At 35.3% G+C, this 17250-nt stretch overlaps 2 protein-coding genes across 4 annotated transcripts in view; one reads left to right on the forward strand and one right to left on the reverse strand.

Moving 5' to 3' along the window:
* The window catches only part of LOC132168701 (uncharacterized), a 13770-nt gene extending 11299 nt beyond the window's left edge, over positions 1–2471 (forward strand). For all 3 annotated transcript variants that reach the window (XM_059579722.1, XM_059579721.1, XM_059579723.1), the window contains 3 exons: positions 1112–1150; positions 1325–1363; positions 1981–2471. In XM_059579722.1, coding sequence (XP_059435705.1) covers positions 1112–1150; positions 1325–1363; positions 1981–2100 — 198 coding nt within the window. In that variant the 3' untranslated portion in view covers positions 2101–2471. The remainder of the gene's footprint in view (positions 1–1111; positions 1151–1324; positions 1364–1980) is intronic.
* Positions 2472–9234: 6763 nt separating this feature from the next.
* On the reverse strand, positions 9235–10541 carry LOC132168702 (uncharacterized). Its single transcript, XM_059579724.1, has 2 exons — positions 10088–10541; positions 9235–9964 (listed from the first exon to the last, which is right to left on the reverse strand). Exons 1-2 carry the CDS (start codon positions 10175–10177, stop codon positions 9707–9709), a joined length of 348 nt encoding a protein of 115 aa, XP_059435707.1. The 5' UTR covers positions 10178–10541; the 3' UTR covers positions 9235–9706.
* Between the last annotated feature and the right edge of the window lie 6709 nt (positions 10542–17250).

Here is a 17250-nt window from a genome sequence, read left to right on the forward strand (position 1 = left end):
TTCTAATCTAAGAGTATAGAATTACAATCAGTTCCAAGTGCAACATGCTACCTTCGCTCCATTTTTCTACAAAATTCTCTTACTCCACATGAAAACTGACTTCTCATATACAAGTGAAGAAATCACAAGATAAATTACTAACTTAGCATGCCAAAATGTGTCCCCCAGACCCATACATGCCATTGGTGGGGCCACAAAATACACGTCTTTCTTATTATCTACCTGGCACTTCATTGCATGTAGGATATGATTTCTGTAAACAAGTTTTGGTCTGGAAAGCACAAAGCATTGCACTTTCATGTAGGATTAGTTAATTATATTATAGGCATACCAGTATCATTATCCTTTGTAGCCCATATGGCTGTATGATGTGCAGTTTAATCGCATCTATCCTGTCTCAGATTCCATTTTTTCCTTTCCACCTCTTTCTACCATTCGTTCAATGGTTTTGTGATAGAAAGCAGGGTATGTAAAGCCAATATCTCTTATGGGAAGAGTGTAAGCTGAATGCCAGTAACTAAACAATTGAAAACGGATAGAAAATGAGCTGTGACTGTTTCCTTAGCTATTGCCAGGATGGTGCTTTTGTGCTTCATAATTCCAGGATTTCATTGAGGATTTTATCTGTCTGTATGTTGCAAACTCCAATCTAATATTCTTGTGAGATAAGTATATTGTTAATTTTCTTTATTTGTATAATGCTATTTCTAACATTTACTTATCCAAAAAAAAAAAAAAAAAAGCTATTTCTAAGTAAGTAATGCTAGAAGTCACTCGTATCCCTTTTGTGTCACTCAAAGAATGATGTGGCTTCTAAAATCACCATTGGTCTTATGATTGATTATTATTGAATTTTGATCAAATGGTGATTTTAAAAGCCACATCATTTTGAGAGTGACACAAGAATGACACAAGAGTGACTTCTAGAATTACTCTTTCTAACATTCAGTTTAGGTATTAAATACCAATAAGTTTTCGTCATTGCAATAGAATTCATCGCACTTGCCCAGACTTCCATAACTGAATGAAATGTAACCAGCATGAAAGAGTGATTTCTTTTAATAATCTTTAATGTTTTTTATCTTCATAAAAACTAGTGTTTGTATTGCAGGCATCATCTCACTCTCGTGCAAAGGATCATAGGGTTGATGTAAGTCATGAGTCTCAACAAAAACTTTTTCCATTGAAACTGATTTTGTCTAGTTGCCTAGGCTGGTTAGAAATGCCTTTCGAAATTGCTTTTGTCTAGTTTGGATTGAAATGCTCCAATATCTATTCAAGAAGCTATTTTCTGTGATAATTAATTCATGTGTTTGTATTGCAGGTATCATCTCACTCTCGTGCAAAGGATCATAGGGTTGATGTAAGTCATGAGTCTCAACAAAACTTTTTCCATTGAAACTGATTTTGTCTAGTTCCCTAGGCTGGTTAGAAATGCCTTTCGAAATTGATTTTGTCTAGTTTGGATTGAAATGCTCCAATATCTATTCAAGAAGCTATTTTCTGTGATAATTAATTCCTGTTGTTCACCAAGGGCATACGAAATTGTAAGTTGAAGTCTATTCTGTTCTTATGATCTCTTATTCTTCATACTACCATCAGTCCATTCTAGTGAGCAACATGCATTTGAAGATTACTTAAGCATGGAGGATATATGACAAACTTACAAGGAATTAGAACCACTAGGTCCAGTGAAAGAATCTAGACTACATAATATCCACTTCAATTAGGACTCTTGATTTTACATGGAGAAAAGGTGCACTGAAATTGAGTTAGTCTACCAGTCTGCTGATTGTAGGGGAATCAACTGTTGACCAGGGCAATAGGGAGGGATAGTTTGAGAGACAAGCATGCCAATATGTTCTGAAATTAGAATCAAATCCTACACCTCTCTTCCATAAATTCCTTGGCTGTCTCCTTGAGATTTTGCATTCCAATCTATTAGTTATTTTGAACAGAGTACAAACGTGTTTTGTACAGGTGAGGAGGCAGTCGTACATTGAATTGGATATTTTCAGAAAACGATGGAAAAAAGCTGTCAAGGAGGATGAATGTTGGATTGATCCATACCCGCAGCCTGTGGAGGAAAGCATACTTTAATTCTCATTTGATGGTCTTCAAATGTCCTTGTAACATATGTACCATTATACATCACAGATGTTGTAAAGATAAGGCAAGACCTCAAGAGGCCAAAGAAGGTATTGATGGATAGGAGTTTTGCTGGGATCTTGAGCTGTTGAATACTGATAGGTACAGGACTCTGTATATCTTCATTGAGACCTAGTTTGATAAACACTTCCATTGTTCATATATATTATAATGAACTCTTGTAATTTTACCATTTTTTTCAAATTATATTTTTGTACCCACAAGCAGAAATTGTAAAGCATTTAACTCCAACTCTATTGGCTTTTTTAAGAAGAAATCTTGTGGTCTCTCAAACAGAATGAGAAGCAGCCTTGTCAACTCCACTTGAGCTTGTGAGTCGATTTGATTTACTTTAGATTGACTAAGATTTTTTTTGAAGATTTCCATCTTATTGCTGAGATGACAGTATTCTGATTGTAGCTGAGATGTCATTGTTCTGGACTCGATCATCATTTTCTTCTTGGAAAGATAAATGCTATAATTTTTAAATAATTTAATTAGTGCTATTTCTAGTTTTTTTTTTTCCTAAATAATTTAGTTAGTGCTATTTCTAGTCTAACATATAAATCTGTAGTTCAAATTTCTGATTGATTGTTGATACAGCATTAAAACAAGGTGAAATTTTGGAATTTTGTGACTGATTAGAGTTCAATGGCTAAATGGCTAATTGACCTATTATATGTTATTCTTTTTTCTCTTCTTATTTTGTAAGTTTATGGAATGAATGCCAATTCTGTCATATAGTGTGGCTCTTTATGTCCATGCAAACCACAGCAACCTGAATATTTGTCCACCTTTAGAGGGACTACAAAATAAATGACATTTTGGCAATCATTGTTGAGTGCTGGTCGGTCTCTGGTATATAAATGGAAATTTCAGAAAAATCCCCTAAACTTTCATGTGTTTTGAAATTATCCTCTCGAAGTTTGAAAAACTCTCAATTAAGGGTATCAAACTTTCAACTATCATCTTCTTTTAGGATTTTCTATGAAATCTTGTCAAAATTTTCAAAATACCATTGCTTTAGAAGGAATAAAATAAAACTGCAAAGATGTATTTTTATACAAAAAAATAAATAAATAAACGTCTTAATCTTTACAATTTTTATTTTACTTTTTCTAATAGAAATATGGTTATTTTGGGATTTTGACAAGATTTAATAAAAAATTATAACGGAATGAGATAATTAAAAGAAATTGAAAGTTCGATACTCTTAATTGAGTGTTTTTAAACTTTGAATGTAGTGTTAAAACAAGTGGAAGTTTAGGGGGATTTTGTGATTTTTTCCTTAAATTATAATTGTGTCTTTAATTTCACTATCTCTTATCCTCAAAGAATCGATTCAGTCACTTATTATTCTTTATACTTTATGAAATCAAACATTCACTATGTACAATAAAGTTTTGGTTAATCTTGCAAAAACACCAAGGCTTGAGATTCAAAAAGATCAATTACATCGAATCTACATGTAGGGGAATTCCTTGTTCCTTTAATTTAATTAAAGGAACTTGGATCCCTTTTTGAAGATGAAGTTCCCACTTGCTACATGTGATTACCCAATGCACTCAATATTTTTTACCGCAAAAGGTCTCACTTGTAAATGCATTAAAGTGATTTCCATTTGACATGTAAGTCCACAACCTCATCAAGATTTAGAAGAAAGGTAATAATTAGTCGCGAATGTACATTATTATTTAGACAGTAATAATGACTCGGTCCTTTTGGTGCATTGCATCCTCACCAACACATAATCCCGAAGTGTACACTTCACATAATCAATATAGATCATCTTGAATAGGAAAAAAAGAAAAAAAAAAAGAAAAAAGAAAAAAGAAAAAAAAAAAGATAGATAGATGGATCATCATAGTTGATGTGTTATGGGCTTACCAATGGAATACCGTAGTGTTCCATCAACAACTATGAACAATTATTTGTATGATAAACTCTTTGTTCAAACCAATGTCATATATAGTGTAATTGAAGGACATTCACATGTATATTATAAACAGTATGTAAATTGTAATCAATAGGACACATGTGAACAATCACATATATCTAATATTCTAAATATATCAATGAATAAATAGTTGTTATGAAATATTATGCTGGACAATTGGAGTTTTATGGCACAAACCCTAATAGCTTAGAAACCATTCCCAACATAGGCAACCCAAAATTTCGTGTCTGCATCAATGTCCAGACAATTCAGGTTTCAGGAAACAATAAAACTTAATTCCTAAACTATTGGTGTCCGGTTATCTCTCAAACCCCAAGAGCTCATGTCTGAATAAATGTCCGGACTTCCCAACATACAAGGCTTCTTTGGAACAGCTCGTGTCCCGACAGCCATACAAAACAACTATAATAGTTTACAAACCAAACATTTGTGAAAACCATGAATAGTTAAAAGCTATTTCTGAACAATAGAAAGAGAAATTGCTCAAAGGAAAATGGAGTTCACATCACACACGCTAAAGGTCATAATAGTGTACTTGTTGAGCCGTTAATCCATACATACACCTGTAAAATTGTTGCAATTTTTAGACGCTGATGAGGAAGATGTTGATGATGACCCGTACAGATGTCTGAACTTTTGTTCATGAGGCTGGCAAGAGGCCTCCACTTTAGAGGAGATGAATTTTGTCAAGTCAGTTATAGTTGTAGTTAGTTGTTTTCCGCTTGTGGCACCTTCTGATAACATATATAGATATAGCGGAAGTTTTCCTCCAAACTGGGTCGGAGGAACTTGCTCCAACCCGGTCTATAAAAATGACATGTGTCATTCAAACATGTGAAATGCACAAGATTCATTGAATTGCGTATGTAGTGGGTAAAATGAGTAGATATACTAGTAACCCTAGTCATATTCATTGAAATGTTGTACACAAGATTCTTAAATATTTAAAAAAGACCATGGATTATAGTATTTTGTAAAGCGGATATCCGACGGTGTTGGAAGGATATACAGATGCTAGTCGGATCACAGATAATGATGATCACAAATCAACCAGTGGGTGAATTTTCACCCTTTGTGGTGGAGCTATCTCCTGGGGTTCTAAGAAACAAACCCTTATTACATACTCTACCATGGCTGTTGAGTTTGTGGCATTGGTTTCTTATAGCAAAGAAGCTGAATGGTTGAGGAATTTATTAATGAAAATTCCTGTATGGCTTAAACTTATGTTTCCAGTGTCTTTACATTGTGATAGCCAAACTACTTTGTCATGAGCTTATAGTCATATCTATAATGGCAAATCTAGGCATATTGGTTTAAGGCATAGTTATGTAGGGCAATTTACTATTGATGGAGTAATTACCATTGAGTAAGAGTTACTAAAATATTTATACACTTAATGAAATGATATTTCACAAGTGAGACAACAATTATGTGATTAAATTGGGTACTCAAGGATTAGAGATAGTCAATTAAAGTGACTGTCTAATTGACTTGAATTCAATAGTGGAGTATTTTGTGGATGTATCAAATGATGAAAACAAGAATTATCTAAGAGATTAATTGATTAATTCAAAAAAATTAATTAGAGTTCAATTACAAATTATTTAGTGGAGTTAATTGTAATTAATAATGATTTGTGAATAACTATGAGATGACAAGTGTTACATACCTATTGGAGCTAGTAATATTTTTCCATTTAAATCTCTCTTTTAAGTTGATGTAATTTGACCATGATCAAAGGATTTTATTTATTTAACTGAGCCAAGTTTTGCTTTAAAACATGGATCACTGTGAGATTCTGGTATAACCTTGTGTGAGACATAGTCTAAGTATATAAATAAAGGACTGGGCTTGGGATAAACTCAAGCCCAAAGAGTATATGAGGTGCATGGGCTAGGGTCAAAACCCTAACCCCATGAGCCACTTTTTTTTTGGGGGGGGGGGTTGGGTGGGGTGGGCGTGTGGAGGCTATAAGAGCATTATATACGACTGGGGTTATATTTGCTCTCAACACACCAGAGAATATAGTTTTTTTTTAATATTTTTCTTAAAGATCCCACACTATTTTGTCATCTTCAGTAATTGAAAAGAAGACTTTGAGATCTCAATAATCCCCAAAGCAGCCGTGTTCATTGGAGAATAAGAGAAGAAAATCAAACTGCCCAATTGCCAAGTTGTGGCTGTGTATGAGTAATGCTTGAAGTCTATGTTGTGTCACACTAAAAATAATGTGGCTTTTAAAATTGCAATTGGGCTTGTAATTGATCACTATTAAATTTTGATCAAACTATGATTTTAAAAGAGAAACTTATGTGTATACCAAGCAAGGGGTCTCTTCTCTTGTTGCACATTTATGATGGTTTTCTAGATCCCAACATCTTGAGTGTCTCTTTGGGGTCTCGGGGCGTCGGTAGTTGCCGGCAAAGGTCAAAGCAATCCTCAAAATCATAAGTTCATAACCATGGTCTTGACAGAACCGGCAATATTTATCACACCGCCTAGAATCTTGGTGAGATTTCATCTTTTCCGGCCAATTGCACTCCAATTGCTTTTCATTTTCTTCAATGATTATTTTAGAACAGAGTTTTCTTTCAAATTCTTCCAAACCTATTTTATAAAAATAACGTGTGTCACATTTTATGCGAAAAAAACACTTTTTTTAAATAACATGCGAGAAGCTATGTCGATAATTTTATGACTAAAAAGTCATGTTCAACAAAAACTTGATATTGCAACAGAATTCATTTACACCTCAAACACAAATAAGGATAGATATGGTCCATCTATGTCCATCTAATTCTGACACCTTCCTATTCTTTTTCCCTTTGTTCTTATTTGATCCTTCAATGCATTCTTTAGGATATGGACAAGCTTTTCACTTTCATAGCTTGTCGTTTCCAGAACCATTTTCTTCATTTTCCACCTTCTCTGTTTGGAATGCTTGATTAGGCTTTTGGTGGGGGTGGGGGAGGAATCTTAAATATATTGAAATAGGTCAAGAATTGACAAACGTTTCTTTCTTATGAGTCCCACCACAAGTGATTTTTAGTCCACCAACGTGCTTACTATTCAAGCACGCTGGTGTTAAAATATTATAAAATATTATTAAAATAATATTTGAATAGTAAAAAAATAATATAATATAATATTTTAACACTGACGTGTTTATTGTTCAAGCACACCGATGAGCTAAAAATCACTACTAGTCCCACCACTAGTAAGTTTATATATTTAATTCTTATTAGCGTTACTTTAAAAGTTTAAGAAGAGTTTTATGAACTTTCTCTTAAAAATTTAAATCTCAAACAAAATGCAATCCTCATTTAAAACAAGTCACTTGAGTCAGTATAAAATGACTGTAAAGTGTAGCTTAGAGTTACAACTATCAGTCTCATGGAAATGCTGGACCACTAAAGATGTCCCAACTTTGTTACAACATCCTGCACCAAAGTCTTGCAACTCCATGAGAGAAAAATAAAAATACAATTTTACCCTCAGAGAAAAAAGAATGTGAAATTAAAATAGCATGTAAAATCACATGTGGCATGCAAAGGGTTGAGATGCTCATGTGTGGCACAATTGGAAACTCAATAATTATGTATGACCTCAACCAGACCAGCCAGAGAGGTTGACAAGAATTGAAGGGCATGACAGAAAGTCGCCCGCCATCTGATTGTTATTTGTCCTTGGAACAGCACATGGGTTGTTGCACACTGTGGCATCACAAATTAAGGTCAATCAGATTCCCTAATCAACACTCTTCTCAAGACACCAATTTTCAGATGTGGATCTAAGCTCCACTGGCCACACCATATCTATCCCCACAGCCCCGCCGATTCAGCGTAATTTTTTAACGGTTCAGATTCAATTTTAAGCATTTTATAAAAAGAGAAAATAAGTGTAATTAAATCTGAACCGTTGAAAAAATAACTACACATTCTATTCTTTTTTTTTTTTTCCAGCACCTATGTCAAATCCCAAGCTTACCATAAAAAATACTACTCATTCTATTTATAAAGGGTAGATCGAGAAGACCAATTGTAACTATCTTACATGGACGTGATCATAGTAACATCTATCCGCTAGAAGCCGCACATGAAGGGCCTAGACGGTAGGAACTATAGGCGTTCCCTCAAATACGACTGAGCCATAGCCTGATTCAGCCCCACCAGAGTATCAATAGGAATCTAAGGCAACTAATACTAATCAAACATATGTATGAGGATCCTCCATTGCAGAGATACGAACCTACGTCCTAGTACATGCCCTGACTACTTGAAAATTTTCTTGTGCTATTGAACTACCACCCTTGATCGTCTAAAATATACTACTTTATAGCTCACATACAAACTAGGCAAATTTTTGCTCACCCAGTCTAGCAATCAACACAAAATATGAGCAAATCAAAGGGTAAAAAGAAGGGGGGAAGAAAAAAAAAAAAAAAAAGAAGGAATTCCGTGAGTAGAAAGGCATGCATTGAAGAGTCTCTCAAGAACATTAAAACCAATAGCAAGTGAGTGACTAGGGCTTAATTGCCTACCCAACTGCCACCCACCTTAATATATTGGGTCAACACACTCCTCAAGGCATATAAAAATATTACTTGAATCACTCAGCCATAAATTACACTGCTTTTTGCTCACATTATCAAGCAAGAATTCATGCTATAAGTATCAACAAAAGATGAGTAAATAATACAGTAATAATCAAAGAATCGTGTAAGTGTAAAGGAAATGCATTAATCCTCTTCCAAGAACAATAAAACCACCACCTTACACCTGTAGCAGGTTAGTAGCTCAGGCTTAATTGCCCCTACCCAACTTCCACCCACCTTAATATTTTGGGTTGGCTACACCTGCATGCATTAATATATAGCATCCATCTTATCCACCAACAATTAAAACCCCATACTTCTTCTTTATATGGCTTTTCCATCAATATTTATTTAGCACTCTGATCTATTTATTAATCATAGAGTGTAAAATTTGTGAGTTCTAACCTATCTGCATGACTTCTGCTAATTCAATCCAAACCATTTTTCCTTTTGAAGTTAAAAAAAATAAAATATAACCAGAGAAATGTTGGATAAAATGCAGAGGAAGCAAGCATAACAGGTCAAGGGAGAGGATAGTGGAAGAAGCAAAACATTGGTGGAACTAACACTAAGCATATTTGATTTAAAAATTGCCCTGCATGTTGCACTATGTATTACACCCACTAGTATAATAACAAAGCAGTACAAAGTACTATAAAATAACGGACAAAACTTACATCTTGTCTTAAACCAGCCCTACTGAGCACTTACATTAATATATTCTTTAATAAATAACAAAAATGACCATAAACCCCAATAGCTCCGCTAATGTTTCCTCAAATACTAAAAATGCAGAGTGCTATCTTCAGGCATTGCTGCTTCCTGACAAAAGATTGACAAATCCCACTAGAACTAGCAAGAATCTAACCTGGATATAGCCAAACCCCAGTACTAAAAAATTATAGACAAACAAATGAAGAACAGATATTCTTCCCAACAGCATCAACTTGACCCGTAATTTAAACAAATGTAAATTTTAAATTATAGAGAGAGAGAGAGAGAGAGAGTCAGAGATGGCATCCAAAGCAATTACAGGTCTTGGGAGTGAAAGAACAGAAGCCAAAAGGCCTATTGGGAATGTTGCAATTGATGGCATAGCAACAAGGAGATGGCAAGCAGAGGCCTTTGGCCCCACCACAGCAAGTGCACAGTGCACATATCTGGAAGCTTCCCAGCCTCCTCCTGCTCTCATTCATCACCATCATCATCTTCTTCATCTTCCCTTCCTCCATCAAAGGCACCATCTCAGCCTCCGTCCCATTTGCCTCCAAATCAAGAAACAAACATTCAATCAACAAAATACCCACAAAAAATCATGACCAATTTGACAAGAAAACTAAAGGGATCTGTGAAATCAAAGTCGGTTTTTTGACAAAAAGAACACTCACTTGGGCTACTCTTGCCTCATTGTATTTGACCATATTGGCTAAAAAGAGGAGCAATATGAGAGAAAATGTTACACCATAAGCAGACATCATGGTTCTTGAGACGCTCTTGTTGTGTCGGATTTGTATTTAGGTTTGTGGTGTTGCCGCAAAAGCTGATGAGAATTTGGAAGGAGGGTGAGATGGATCTTGATCTTCTCTAGGGTGGCTTTTAATTTGCTGTATCATAAATAAGCTTCAATGGGTATTGATGAGCTGCTTTTAGGTGGCGTTAAATTGAGGGATGGAAAATGGACAAGTGGGTTTTGGGTTCAGGGGAATTTGTGAAGAGAGGAGGGTTTGTTGGTTGCATTTTGGCATTGTGGAGGTGAGTTTGAAGGACATGTAGAGTGTATACACCCTCTCACTATCATCTCCCAGTGGCAGCATGAGATGCGTTGGTACGGAAGGGTTTTTGGGTTCCATAGTACGGCTGTCTCACACTTTCTTCTACCAAAGTCGTGTTTGGATCGGGTACAACCTTTTTCAGTACATGGAGGCCCAACCCTAATTTTTATTTGACCGATTTGTATGAGATCATGCAATTTTTAATAAATTTCTCGCTTACGAAACAACCTTCAATCATGGTTTTAGATCTCGCGATATTAGGTTATCTAAATTTTAGAGAAATTCGTTCGGCTTAAGAGAAGAAAGTTGTAGAGCCAATTTGTTCTAGATAGGTGAGCTGTGCATCTTAAGCTGTCCGGATCACACCACCTAATAACAAGGGATATACATATGTCCTAACTCATATAGAACCCAGACTTCAAGGGTTGGGTATCGACCAGGGTTTTGAATGTCCAATTCCGACTCTCGACTTGACAAGGGTTTTGACTTCCAATGAAAACCTACACTATCAAAGTTTCGAGCTGGCTCGAAATATTGGATGTGTGTTGGGCTTTTATGGCTAGAGTCCAAGTGTTGGATTAGAGATTAAGCAAAGGAGATCCATTCTCAGTCTAAATTCTAAATCTGAAAAAGTACCTCTCTTGAACTACTCATGCATCAACAATCCAAACAAAATGGGCATAAAACAATGAGAAACAAAATAGATCATAGTAGAAGGACCTAAAACCATTGAAACAAAGAAGATGTAAAAGACAAATGGAGAGAAGTGAAGACCAAAGAAAAAGCACAAGAAAATAGAATGGTCTCGCCCTTAAAAGCCAAAGATCGTAGTTCTCAAACGAGCAATCAAAAAGATTCAGAAGAATCTGCATGCTTAGGCAATTGAATGGGGTGACAGTTTCTCATTTTGAATCTATAAAATCTGAATTTCATATGACATGACACATCGCAATGTACTAGCCCTTTTAATTCTTTAAGTGAATACCTTTATGACAGCTGGAGAGAATTAGTGAAACTAGCATATTCAAGGGCCTATCGGCCAAAATAACCATAAGCAGCTACGATATTCTAATTTTCTTCCTCTTGACCGAATAGGTAACCTTTTAGCATACTCATATCTTTATCTTTATAGACACTCAAGCTTTAGGTGATTGAATGAGAATAGATAAGGGGCTCATTGACAAGAACTCTATTTTTTAAAATAACTAAGTTTACCATATAATGACATGTTCTCCCTGTGTATCTTACTCACTAATTCGTTGACTTACACTTGTACTTTATTCACTTGTAAAACATGTTGAGTATGAGGAGGAGGAGGGAGCCTTTTTTCTCGAAGGTTCAGGAGGATTTGGCGAGATTTATATTTGAAGAGATAAACCACAATTTGTCCAATTTGTTGATGTCTGGAACGACAGGAAATGCAACTGATTTCATAAAGTTCCCGTTGTTGGTATACCTTCTCTAGTGTAACCCTACTAGGTCGGATTGTTCTGCCAATATTGAGGCATCTGCCTATAGAGTTATCGAAGATTGTAATCTGACTTTTGATGATATTTATTGGCCACCGTATTGGGATATCTCTATGCCCGCTCAAGCCTCACCCCCAACACTATGAGGGTAGTGTAACAAGGTCTATTGGGGAAAGTGTAGAGTTTGCACCAGGGTGTGCTATCGATGTGGACAACCAGGGCACTTTAGCAAGGACTACATAGTTAAAGGTGTAGCGTCACAACAAGGAAATGCATATAACTAGGGCTATAAACAAGCCAAGTTTGGGCGAGTTGTACCTATGCAAGCTCGGCTTGTTTAGTTTTAACTCGAGTTCAAGCTCGAGTCGAGCTTAAGACAAGTATTAAAAGTTGGGCTCGAGCTCGACTAAACAAGGAAAAACCTTGTGTGAGCTTGAACTCGAACTCTCCTATTTGTCGAGCCGAGTGACTTATCGAGTACTCAGCTTGGCTCGACTCAAGTGAGATTTTTAAAATTTTCTGATTTAAGTAAAAACAAAAAATCAGAAAGAGGTGAAGATTGAGTTCATGGCGATATAGTTCTTTGGCTTGTCTTCTCAAGCTTTCTCTTCTAGTTCTCGCCCATTTTTGAAGGCCGATGACCTTTATTTCTACTCTTTGTTTCGATAGTCGGTAGGGAAAATAGAGATTTGAAAGTTAGCAAAGTTGTGTGGGTAACATGATTTACATGATTTATGTGTAACAATTCATTTCAGATTTCACGGGAAAGGAAAAATGAAGCTTGCAAAAAGAAAACCAAACAAAAGAGAGGAAGAAAAGTAATGAAAGAAAGAAAGAAAAGCGAAGGCATTATGGAAGACAATTAATAGATGTGGACTTTGGAAGATGGAAGGGTTAGATGTGGTGAAGAGTGATGGGGAAATGTGAATTGGCATAGGGAAGAGAAATGTTAAAGGAAAAAAAATGTTACAAATTTACAATAAATAAAGAAAGTTCGCATTTATGGGAAAGTGTGTTCAATATTATTTAAGATACTTATAAATTATAATATATAGTATTACAACATAAATGATTGTATATACTTTTAATTTATAATATATATTAGGGAAAATTACCTTTACCCCATCCCCCCAAAGTTTGAATCAATTTTCAATTCGACTTCCAATGTTTCAATTTTTACAATGCACCCCACCAAAGTTTAAATTTTTTTCAATGTGGCATATTCGTTAGTCACAGTCGTCTTCTTTGACGGAAATGTGATAACGTGACTTGCACATGATCACTTATGTTGATGCCTTCCCCAAAATGCTCCCAACCCACACGCACATCATAACCCCAAGTCCATGTCTTCACTTGGCTATACTTGGACCACTTCAATTAGTTTAAGAAAATAAAAGCAAGCTGACATTCAAGGGTAGACGCAGATGTGAGTGATAGTGGATCTAGGGTTCTTACGGCGAAGGAAAAACGATGAGTACTACCTCAAGTCCTGGTTCATAGCCTGGTTCCACTCAAAGCGAAGCTACATCTTCACCACAATGGCTTTAATACTGTGAGCGGCCAATGATTGTGAAAACCGCTCAAACCGAGAAAAATTTTGAAAGGAGGTTCGTGGGTTGCGAAAATTATAAGGCAAGTTTTGTACTTTAATTTTTTGTGTGTACTAGATGATGAGTATTGAGAATTTGTTGTTTGTTTTGTGTTTGATCCGTTGCGAAAAATAATTTATTATACATTTTTTATTTTTTAATTGTTACTTATTTTAATTTTTGTTGTGGGCTCTGTGTTTATGAACTTGTTTGTTTTGTATAAGGTAATGTTGTTTGGAGTTGAAATTTGGTTATATTTGTTTCTTCACGAACAATGCGTTTATTGTTGGGATTTGATATGGCACTTTGTTACTCAGCAACTATTGATTGTGTAGGGTTACATTAATTGTTGAAACACTAGAAGTTGGTGATTAATATTTGTTTACTATTTTACAAATTAACTGAGATTGTGGTTTTTTTGAATGGCATAATCCTAAGTTGTGTGAAAATGGTAAAAGGATGGCAAGTAGTTTATGGCGAAGGGACGAAAGCTTGTTAGCATAAGCAAAACAGTGTGAAAGCATGGTTGAAGTTGAAGTCAGGAAGGTGAAGGTAGAAATGTAGAAAGAAAATCTGTGTGTGAATGTAGAAATGGAGAAAGGAGCTCAACGTATGAAGGCAGGACTGGATGAAGAAATTGCCTGGTATCGTAAGGAAGTAGAGATTAGAGAGATCAAACTCCATGCAATGAAGAAGAATTATCAAACGATTCTTGTGTGTTACTGGATAATTGGTTTAAGAGTCTGTTTGGGATTGTATTTGAGAAATATAACTTTTAAGTCAAAAAGAGCTTTTGGGCAAAAGCTTCATTTTTAAGCTTTTGCTAAAAGTGCGTTTTGGCCATTTTTAGGCTTTTTGGACCCTTAAAAGCGCTTTTAATTTTTTTACCAAACGAATGCTTTTTTCTTTAGACGAACTTTTTGAGTGTTAAAAGCACTTTTAAACTTCTCAAACGCAATCACAAACATTCCCTAAGTGTTATGTGCTTGTTTTTGTTTGGATACACTCCAAGTGGTACGTATGAATGCAAAGTTGGCCGTATAAAGTTGGACTGAGGTGTCTGTAATTTTGGTAGCATATTGCGATTTTTGTGTTTATGTGTAATTTTGGGAGGACAATGTGGTTTTTTGTGCTTATGTGTAATTTTGGGAGCACAGTGTTGTTTTTTGTGCTTATATATAATTTTGAAGCACATTGTGGTCGTAATGTAGTCTTTAACCAAACATGTATCATACTCTATGATGTTTGTTATTTGTAATAAAGATATTAGTTGCTATATCAATGTGTGTGCGTTTATGTGAACATGAATTAGTATAGATATGTGTGTTTGCGCATAATGAATTTATAAGTGAAAGTGATCATTTTTAAGAGTAGGGTTATGTTTTCTTTTCTTTTCTTTTCATTTCTTTTCCAATTTGGCAACAGGTTTGAGTCCAAATTAGTTTAGGATGTTATTCTTAATAAAATTAGAATTTGTGACGAAAATTGATAAGCTTTTGAATCCACAATAATACTAGTACCAAAATTATGTAACAATAACCACAATAAGGTATAACATCTCATTTACCTATTCCTTAGTGATCCTTGAAAACCCACCTAAGTTCTTAAAGTAACAAACATGTTTTAAACCTAGGGGGGTTATGAAACATAGCCAATACAATTGAAATTGGTATATTGCCTTTAACAAATTGTACAAAATATCCTTCAATGATCCACGCACATGTCAAAATACAAGATATGTAATCATTGTCACAAACCAATACAAAATATGTCCATACAAAAAATGTCCATACACATTAACAAATTCCATACAAAATATGTCCAGATACAAGATATGTAATTCATTGTCACAAACCAATACAAAATATGTTGATACAAAAAATATTCATACACATTAACAAATTTCATACAAAATATGTCCATACACAAGATATGTAATCCATTGTCACAAACCAATATAAAATATGTCCATACAAAAAATGTCCATACACATTAGGGCTTCCATACAAAATATTTCTCTATACACATTACATAAAAAAATTAAATAAAAAAAGAGAGAAAAAATTAAGTCAACTGGATGTCCATGACATTAGGGCTTTCACTCTGGATTCAACCATTTTCTCTTAACTTCCATAATTTCAATTCCATTATCTATTGTTGTCACAATACGTTTTCCTTTCACTTAGGCAACAGTTCCAGATGCAGCTGTAGTACCACTGGATGCAACTACAACACCCATGCTTGCACCACCTTTGCATGCATCACCTCTGGTTGCATCACTTCTACCTCCACCACCTCGAACTGCACCACCTCTGCCTGCAAATTCACCCCTAGTTGTAAGTCCTCTATTTGCATCACCCCTAGTTTTAGGCCCTCTATTTGAAGGTTCACTTGCAGCAAGGCTCTCTTTAGTGAGAGCAATGTGTACATGGCCAATGTTTATTATAGGAGCACTACAACAAATACCTCTAATCCGATCAAAATGACGAGTCCTTGTTGCAGGACCTCCAGTGACCATTACATAAATTTCTATCTCTTTTGTGCCAACTATCATGCCCCATGCTAGAGGTAAGATAATTCCTACACCAGGTCCAAGGGAGTGAGTTCTTTGTCATAACCAAATCCAGGTGGAGGTGTTACTCCTCTGTCATCAGCAAATTCAGGTGGAGGTGTGTGCTCTTTTTCATCAACAAGATTGTGGGCATCCCTTGCATGTGGAGTATGTGCAGACTAAAGTTTCCCCTTACTCTTCTTCAAACAAAACAAATGATACAAAAATAAAATAAATAAATGTTAGTAAATACTTGTATGTTAAGTTATTAGTTTATAACAAAATAGATATAGTTAAGTATATAATTAAGTACCTTCAATATAGTGCATGCCTATGGACCACCAGCGATCCAATGTATTATTCTTGTTGTTCATGTCCTTCTTATTCTTAACAAGACAATATATATATATATATATATATATATATATATATATACACAGCATTGGTGTCAATGCGGGTAAACAAAAAAAAAAAAAACCTTAAGTACATTTACTGCACTTGATGACTGTGGACCATTGCCACTAACTTTCTTTGTCTAAGCTTTCTGTTAACAAAAAATATAAAACAAAAAAATTGTAATAATCATATGTGCCCATACCCCCAAACTTAAATGACACATTGTCCCCAATGTGTCTAAGTAAAGGAAAGAGTGTACCCGGGAGATGGTCGACATTATCTTGGAAAGCATGGCTCATAGCACCCCCAAACTTGAAGTGAAGCACACTTGTCCCTGCAAAATAAGAAAACATAAAAACAAGTAAAAATGAACAAAACTAAAGATAAAAATAAAAAACAAAAAAATAAAAAATAACTTAAAACACACTTAAACAAAACAAAATAAAAGGATAGACTATGGGGTGCCTCCCATGAGCGCTAAGTTTAACATCTTCAGCCAGACTGTGGTCCTATCTCAGTGATGTCCAAAAGTAGATGCACTAGATGGTGGTGGCAACCGGCTGAGAATGGACTGGATCAATTCTTCTAAGGTGCCGAGGCGTTTGTCCATCAATTCTTTATTTTCCTGAGCCTCCTTTCTTTGGTCACATAACTCTCTCCGAAGGCCCGCTATTTCTTCACTTAGTGAGCGGTTTTGTGCTTCATGAAAAATGGTTGGGGCCTCCTCCTTAGCTGCCTCTGGCCCAGCTGCAGGTTCATCTTCGCCATCGGCTC

Source organism: Corylus avellana, chromosome ca2 (genome assembly GCF_901000735.1).
Source record: "Corylus avellana chromosome ca2, CavTom2PMs-1.0".
In the NCBI taxonomy this organism is placed as follows: domain Eukaryota; kingdom Viridiplantae; phylum Streptophyta; class Magnoliopsida; order Fagales; family Betulaceae; genus Corylus; species Corylus avellana.